General features: G+C 28.5%; 2 protein-coding genes across 2 annotated transcripts; one reads left to right on the forward strand and one right to left on the reverse strand.

Moving 5' to 3' along the window:
- Positions 1-3,028: 3,028 nt before the first annotated feature.
- On the reverse strand, positions 3,029-5,633 carry LOC148237987 (translocon-associated protein subunit gamma). Its single transcript, XM_088205842.1, has 4 exons — positions 5,360-5,633; positions 5,016-5,235; positions 3,284-3,415; positions 3,029-3,208 (listed from the first exon to the last, which is right to left on the reverse strand). The coding sequence occupies exons 1-4, from the start codon at positions 5,481-5,483 to the stop codon at positions 3,142-3,144; spliced, it is 543 nt and encodes a 180-aa protein (XP_088061968.1). The 5' UTR covers positions 5,484-5,633; the 3' UTR covers positions 3,029-3,141.
- A 1,273-nt stretch (positions 5,634-6,906) lies between these two features.
- Positions 6,907-9,053, forward strand: LOC148237988 (uncharacterized). Its single transcript, XM_088205718.1, has 5 exons — positions 6,907-6,982; positions 7,219-7,280; positions 7,343-7,418; positions 7,492-7,571; positions 7,758-9,053. Exons 1-5 carry the CDS (start codon positions 6,955-6,957, stop codon positions 8,571-8,573), a joined length of 1,062 nt encoding a protein of 353 aa, XP_088061844.1. The 5' UTR covers positions 6,907-6,954; the 3' UTR covers positions 8,574-9,053.
- The last annotated feature ends 316 nt before the right edge of the window (positions 9,054-9,369 follow it).

Raw genomic sequence — 9,369 nt, forward strand, 5'->3', positions numbered from 1 at the left:
TTAGTCACACGACTGTATTATACATATCATGACATACATAAATTTTGTTAATATGTAAAAGTTAATTTAAATTACATGTTCTCATAAGGTACATTCAAAGTATACCATGACATTTTGACAGTAATATTACTTATCGTATATATTAATGTCAAATTTTAGAGCATAATATTTCTGCATGTCTCAAATTAAATTTAGAAGATTATCAATTTAAGCGTATTTTTTATTTTATGTTTTAAAACGTTAATCAATAATGTAAATATGAAGAATTAGTTTAAAAAACTATTTATAAAATAAAATATATAATTAGGGTATATTTTATATATTTTATAAGACAAAATAAATAAATCAAAAATTTAATCGTTCTTTATTATTATTTAATTATTCACTTACCTCGCTTTCCAAAGGGCTCGGTATTGTTAAAACCGAAACTATGAAAACGTATTAACATTTCAAGATTTGTCACTGTTTGTATCGAGCTAGCTACATATACTAAAATTCTGAATTCTAAAATTATCAACAGACGAGATCAAGAAAGCAACCGCTTCCCTCTTTACGTCAACCCTTGTCCTTCTCGACGCCGAGAATCAAGAGTTCAACCCGCTTTGCAGACGACTGTATCTTTTTGACACGATAAGAGTACTTTACGTATTCGCTAAGATATTATATAACTTTATGTGAATGTGACTAAATTTTTTGCACAAATATCAATTATAAACAAAAGCAACTAATTGTATAAAAAAAACATTAGTGACACATAGATTCAAATCGTTGCATAAATAGCAATTACAAATAGAAATTACTATATTGACACAATATAAAATTGAAAATGTTTTTTTTTGCACTTTTCATAATGAAATGTTATTATTTTGATTTTTTATTATAATTGAGTCATTATATCACTAATTATATATACAATAATAATATAGGTTTTTTATAGCTTGTGCAAAAACAAGTACCATTTCATATTTAAAAAATCATGGTAGTGGTCCGCGGAATACAAAATTTTGAGTTTAGTGGTCCGTGAGGTTCGAAAGGTTTGTTACCGCTGTCCTAAGTAATACCATGTGTACAACTGACTATGGCTGTCGAGCCTTCGAGGAGCTTATTTGGTAGAAAAGCTTATAGAACTGGTGCATAAATTTGATAAGATATAAAAAAACCACTTCAAAATCACGAGACGTTGTTGTTAATACAGGTAACGCTACACGTATTGCTAACGTCACTACTATAGTTGTGGCACATGCTACTCAGCTATTTGCGTTCAAAACACTTTACACGCAGTGAGCAAGCAAATAATACGTATATAGCATTCAATTAGCAAAATTGAGATTTATAATATGTTGACATTTAATGAATCTAACTTTCACATTTTTTATCTTGGGAAATGAACGTTATGTATATATCCCAATAGCGTTAAAAGAGGTATGATAAAACTACCAAATAAACCAAAGTATTGCATTTTATAACCTCACCTCACAACAGATTTGTAGAAAATTTATGGCGTGGAAATGCATAGTTGCTTCATTTGAGAAGACCGATAATCACTCCGATTCTTAGTACATAATGCAAATCACTTAGCTTTAACATGTCATGCGTACGTAATTTTGGTGCAACGATTATATGTGGTCCCGAAATTACTAAGTCATAAAAAACCTTTCAAAAATAACAAGCAATACAGAAGTCTAAATAAGAAATAAAAGAACAAATATCAGTTTTCATAAATAAAAAGATTTATTTTAAGAATATTGTATCTCTCATCTTATCAATTACGATTGAAATAGGTAAAAACGAAATATGCAATTTTATAGTTAAAAAGGTACTTCATATCCCGGTGACATTAATAAAAATAAGTACTTGCTTATAGATTGATAGATATGTACTCTGTGCTGCCACATTCACTATATGTGATGGCCAGTGCTGTTGAGAGGCGGTTAATTTATTCTTTAGATAAAACTATTTAACATTGTTTTAAAATCTCTCTCTGATACCAAATTGGAGGGCACATGCTATGCCAATGCTTAAAATATTAGAAGCATTAGAATTTATAGCTAAAAACTAGTCACAAAAGGGAGACACTAGAAGAAAAGCAAATAATATTTCAAATCAAATCAAACAAGAGCAGATCTTTGCGATTATAATGTACAGAAAATCAGCAGGTGCGTATAAACTGATATATTGAAAGGTATTATCAGTGTTGGCAAAGCTGATTGATGTTTATTCAGACGTGCGTCTTCAGTCCAAACAAAATTCAATACACATGAACCACATAAAACAATTTTAAGACATTATTAACCCTTCGTTTCATGGTGTTGCAAATTTGCAACAAACTCCAAACTGCAATATTTCTAGATGGCTTCATAAATTCCTTATTTTCATAACGTTGTATATTTGCAACATACTGATTGCACTAAATTAGTTTGAATTTGATTTTCAATATATATGTATGAATAAATGTACTTAAACCACTTTTAAAAATAACGGCTTATATAGAGTAATACTACAGCTTTATTTTTTTCCTTTATTAAAAAAAATATTGAAATGAAAGGTAATAAAGTGTGCCTTTGTATATTCGAGATATTTGCTCAACATCGCACACACAAATTGCTCAGCCGAGCAATATTTTTCTCAATAAAAGTATATTAAAAATCCCAACAGAAAAAATGTTCAATAAGACAGGTAGGATACGTATTCTCTGCTAAGTATAGAAGCAAATGTGTTACGTAAGCTTAGTTTTAAGGATATGATCAAAGACTTCGCAATTGGAAAAATTAGGAGAAAAGTTTTCAAATATAAATAAAGAGGAAGTATTAAACAATTTTGATTGTTTCTATAGCCTCTAAAAGTCCAACCCAGCCCAGATTAACACCAACTGACGTGATTAGACCATTAAAGAAATTTAACAGCATACATTCAACATTAAATAGATCAGATGGCATTAATTAATAAGATTTTCCTTAGATTAGAGCACAAATTTTCAAATAAAGCTAATTTGTCACTATTACTAACTGTATAAATAAAAGTATTTAAATTTATTTATATAAAATTTTTATTGATAAACTTACAATAAATATGATAACCAACTAAACTCATGACCATGACAACGATAGATGGGATGTTCGTAATTCATCAAATCAAATATATCTACTGTGATCCAGTAGACAACAAAGCGAGCAATCCTCCGGCAGCCGACACTGAGAAGATGTAATTTCTGCAAATACAATAAAATATTCAATACCTTACTATTCAAGACTATAAATTTCAATAAAAGTTTAAAGATACATACATAGCGGGCGAGAATGAACGCAAAAAGTAGAAACTGCAGAAGACGACGATAGCCAAGAAGAGAGCATTGTTGTAGAAGATTGAGAAGGTCGTAGCTTCAAAATCAGCGACTTCATTCTTCTTCCACAAAATTCTGAAATAATTCATTAGATTGTTAATATAAATATTGTATTGACGCAAAAATAAAAAATCAGATCTCTTCAAAATATTGAAGTAGTTTTTCATTGCCGCCCCAACTCCAATGTTAAACTGTTATACAATATTGTTATTATTGCTTTCTGAAGATTCTTAGATTGTATTGGCGGCAACCACTAATAGGATCGAGGCCTTTAAAAAGTGGTATACAAATATAGTTAAAAGAATATAAATGTAAATGGACCAGATTCAAAACAAGTCGAATTAAACTAATTGAATTTATTATTTATTAAATAATCTGAATTAATTAATTTGTATTTTATAAGACATTAAATAATCTCATGTAATAGGTATATAGAAATCATGATCACAAAACTGAAAGAATATTATAAAAGGAGGTTGGGTCTAATAAGGTGTAATAAAATATCAAAGGTAGTGAAGGCTCATCAATAGACACAATTGCATAAAATCTGTTTTTTTTTAACAAATCATACTAAAGGATTAGCAAAGGTATTTCTTAAACTTCACTTTAAAAATGATACACATTGAATTTAAGAAAAAGGAAGGTTGTAGTTTTTAGGTAAATTTCAATTAATTACAAAATAGGGAAATTTTACATGATTCCTTGAAGAGAAAACAAAAGCGTTAGAAAAACCATCATCAACAATAATATATTTTAAATTTTATAGATAATACAATCCGGGCAAGCTAGCATAAGAAAATGTTGTTGGTTGTTACAATATAATACTCATGTTTTAATGTCATACAAAACGTCCTCATTAAGATAGGTAGAAAATACTCATTAATAGCAACAGACAGCAATAATTTAAAGCCACTAAATCATTATGGCTGACCACCCCTAAAACTACCGAGCAATTGCTTGCCTAAGAAGTAATTTTGGTCCAGAGAAATACCAAAGGGTATGCCCCTTGATCTCTCTTTTTGTCTGATTGATAAACCTGCAAAAGATTTATCAGAGCTGCTAGCTATCAGTCATATAAAAGGACTTTTTGCAAACATACCAAAACCCGAAATCACTAATACAGCAAATAGCTTTGTTAAATTTGTTTATATAAACATATAATACATACATATACAGAGTATAAGGTTTTTCTACTAAATTATTAGTTCTATAGCCAATTTGATACACATCTATATTTTTAACATAGATAATGAAATTTCTAGATATAAAAGTAAAAAAAAATGTTTTAAAGAAATTATAAAATGAAAAGTATATGATTTTTAAATAAAACTGAAGAAACCTAACCAATCTAAAGCAAAAATAATATTAAAAAATGTCCCCAATAACAGAAAAGAACCTAATTATTATATTTATAAAGCTATATTATCTAAAGCTTATTCTAGTTAATTCACATTAAAAAATTTAAATAATTTAATTTACATAAGATATTCAACAAATGAATTGATGAATTTGATGCGAAATGAGAGGGTGCTTCTGCGGATTTTAATGCAGGGTTTAAAATTTAAAATTATATTGGGTAATATACACAATTATATTTTGGGGTAATAACCAAAAAAATCCACAAACCCTGGTTTAATTTATCTAACTGGGTACTCAGATAAGATAAGAAATATACCGTTCGTCTTTCTCTTTACGGCTCATCTTTCTATCGTCCGCTAACTTCCGGCTCATTTCTCTAGTAACTGCGTCTTCTCTCTTCACGGCGACTTTGTGCTTCAAGAGGAACTTGGTGTTGCGGTAAGCCATAGCCATTAAATAGGTTGTTCCAGCCGTTACGATGGCAAACCAGGCTAAAGACGAATACATATCCATCATATGTATCCTCCAAAACAACCCTAAAATTATACAACATTTATGAATTAAAACTAATGTTTATACAAAATATATTACTTACAAGTTATAATGTAAACTTAAATAGATGCGGATATGATATAGATTAGTAGCAAATGCGTTACTTACATATCGGGATTGCTGATACAATAAATGCATTTCCATAGAACAGAGCTGAAGATTTTATGGACACATTTCTACTGAAATCTTGCAAGAGCAGCTCCTCTTCCTTTGTAAACGACTTTGAAGACATGTTTGATTGATAAACTGCAGGGATTCGGCTAAGATACACTCACACGTCTGCAGAAAAACAGAAAGTGACCAACCGGCGATCGCAGCGCTCAGACACACCAAACGCCACGAGCATATACGTGTCAATAAGATTGCCAGTGCGAAAAATAAATGGTTGTCATTATGTTAATATTTGTATAAATAATATTTAAATAAACGCTAACAAATTAACATATTTTAAAAATAACAACTAAATTAGCGTTTTTTAATAATAATATTTTTACATAAAAAATAGCATAGTTTTATAAAAAAAAATGACCGGTGTCATCACGATTATAAGATTCACAGTTATTTTATGATTTTTTTATGATCAGGTTCATTTTACCGTGCGACCTCTTTACCGTTTTTATCCTTTTTAAACATTTTTGGGACCCCTAGTATAGTACACGTACGTCGAAAAGTCGGAGAAGAATATCTAGCTTATTGCAAAGTCAAATATTGTTGCGGAAGTGTTATGGTCTGGGGTTGTATGGCAGCAGCAGGGGTAGGAAACCTGTATACTTGCGAAGGTAGTATGACTAGTGACATTTATATTTCACTGTTGAAATCCACTGTTGGATTCCTACAGGTAAATATTTACAAGCACAGACCACGCTACCATTCAATTCCACCAAGAAAACTCTTCATTCCGTACTTCGCTAAAAAGCAGGGGTTAGTTTGCGTTAAAGAGTTTGATACTTTTAGGATGGCCTATACAGTCACCAAACCTAAATCATATAGAGTATTTATAGGGAAAATAAAAAAAGGTTGCCCAATGCAAACCCAAAATTAAGCTGCGAGCAAAATTAAAAATGGAATGGAGAAAATTATCTCTGTCCACCCGCAAGTAATTAATTGACAGTATGCAAAAAAAGGTTGCAGTTGTAATTATAACAAAAGGTAGGCTTACTTAATATTAAAAATAGGCTTAAACTAAACACTAAACAATCTTAGTCAGTTTTTATTTGTATTTTTACGATTTTTTTTAAATATAACACATTTATTGGAGTTCCGTATTATTATGGCCAAGCCTGTATTTGTGTTTTGTTTAAATGTTTCTCAATGTTTTTATGATTTATTTATCTAGTTATTATTTTATTTTTTAAATAAAATAAGAAGGAAGAGGGCTAAATATAAAAAAATGTATATTTTTTTAAAAATATATCAAAACAGTATAAATATTAAATTTATTTATGACTAATCCATAACACGTAACAATGAGTTAAAAAGCTTAAATCTAAATTAGTTTATTTTTCACTTAATAATTATATAAAGTAAATTGTTAAATATTAATTGTCATTTTATATTTTATATATGAACGGAGGGGAGTGAAAAATAGTTTAAAATCAAATAAAATAATATTTTAATCTCTTTTATATGCCATGCTCAAGTTTACTAATATCTCGACCAAAATAATAAGCAACACAGCTGTCAATTTTTTTGCCGACAGCGAGATGTCACTTATTGGTGTTTTAAAATCTGGTATAAAGTCAAAAATCAACTTTTACGATTTTAAAATATATTTATTTCCTAATAAATAATATAATGTTATAGCTTAAATATTTATTAATGGTATTATTATGTATTTATTTAACAAACAAACAGTTTTATCTTTTAATAATCAAATGCATGTTTCTATTTTAAATCTTTTATAATATAAATCTGAATAATTTGACTGCTGACGGATTTATAATATTTTTTATGCTTTGTCTTTTTAGAACCAGAAACTGAAAACAATGTTGAAATATTTGATTCTATCAGTATTATAAAGAAAGTCAAGGTAACCAAATGTATTTCCTTCATAGAAGTATTTATTATCTAAAATATTTTTTTCATTTCCAGGAAGAATGTATGAAAATAGAAAATGAGTATGATGTAGAATATAATGCAGATGAAAAAGATGACATGTTTGAATTTGGTAAGAAAACTACATCATTTTGAGTAAATCTTATTGTATTATATTTTATTTACCAGCTGATTAAACTTTTCAGAAACACATGATGTTAAAGATATTAAGCTCATTGCAAATATTAAATCTTACCAACATTCAAATGATCATATAGAAATACAAGTAATAGTCAAATCAATCCTATCTTTATCAAGAATGGTTTCTAAAAGAAGTGCGAAACTATGACATCTGCAATAATTTTTTTTTTACTTAGTTATTATTGCAGTTTCGTAAATCTTACCAGAAAAACCGCTGATATTTCTCTGGTATCTGTTACTTGTTATAATAATATGGTTTATATATTTTTAGAAACAAGACAATGAAAAGGACTCAAGAGATGTTTCGCATTATTACCATGATAAGGAGTTTAATCTTGAATGTGACATATGTGGAAAAGTATTAAAGACTAAAGGTACTCTTTCACAGCATATGAAAATTCATAACGATTCTTATTATTTTGCATGTAGCATATGTGGGAAAACTTTCAAAAATAAAGGTAATCTTGATCGCCATAAAACTATGCATTTTGATGCTTTTGATTTTGTGTGTAGCAAATGTGGAAAAGCATACAAAACTAAAAGCATTCTTTCGATACATATTAAAAATGTTCACAACGTTTCCTATGATTTTAAATGTGATAAATGTGGAAAAGCATATAAGACTAAACCTAAACTATCTCTTCATATGAGTACTCATAATAATTCTCGTAATTTTGAATGTACCATATGTGGAAAAACATTCAAGACTAAGAAAAGTGTTTCATTGCATATGTTGGTTCATACTAATTTTTATAAAACCGAATGCAGCAAATGTGGAAAAAGATTCAAAACTAAATCTAACCTTTTACGCCACTTGAGTATGCATAATGAATCTTATAATTTTGAATGTAGCAAATGTGGAAAAGCATTTAAAAATGCAAGTAATCTTTCACGCCATTTCAAACTCCACATAGAATCTTATAAATTTGAATGTAATGATTGTGGAAAAGTATTCAAAACTAGAGATAGTCTTTCACGCCACATAAAAATTCATCAAGGTTCTAATGATTTTGAATGTAATGAATGTGGAAAAAATTTCAAATCCAAATATAACATTATAAAACATGTGATTAGATATAAGCATTAAAATTTATTTTGATAACTCATTAAATGTGATATTGTTATTAATTTTGAAATAATTTTTATTTTAGTTAATATGACACTGTGTTTAAAATTAAAACTTAATAATCTTATATTCTTGACGAATATTACGTGCTACATTAAAATGTGAAATAGCAAATTATTAATTATTCATTTTTTTAATAGTTTCGTTTTTGTCTCATGGAATTATGACCAGTCTAGTTATAATCAACATCTTAAAATGATTTGTCAAATTTATCAAATAGTCGATTCGCCAATGATTATTTATGATTCGCCAGCTCTTTAATATGCTTGCTTTGCACATTGATATATGTAAGATTAGCTACAAGGAGCTGATCCGTTTATTAAATAGTTTTTACATTTTTTTGCAATTTTTATATGCTATGTATTATTTTGGACCATCATGACGCATTGGGGTAACTTAATGCGTCACTTTAGTCTTAATTTAATAAATGAGTGTAGTATTTTTCTAAAGTTTAATTTAATAATATTTTAATTGCTAGGGAAGAGTGTCGTTTTGACCATATCTTAACTTCTAAATATCTAACAGCTAGCAGCACACAATGCAGAGCGTCACCTATATTATCACAAATTACTAATATAAGTAACTAGTGACCCTCGGCATAGACACAATTAAGAAGAAAAAACTAATGAGAGATTTACATGTAATTTTACATTTTAAACGTGTCATCTTATCTGATACATAAATCATACTGTATAGCTATAAATGTATTTACTGGCCATGGATACCCAAAGGTGTAATTATAAGTATAACAACAATA

Source organism: Plectrocnemia conspersa, unplaced genomic scaffold (assembly GCF_051122295.1).
Source record: "Plectrocnemia conspersa isolate PC_06_02 unplaced genomic scaffold, ASM5112229v1 ptg000002l, whole genome shotgun sequence".
Lineage (NCBI taxonomy): Eukaryota > Metazoa > Arthropoda > Insecta > Trichoptera > Polycentropodidae > Plectrocnemia > Plectrocnemia conspersa.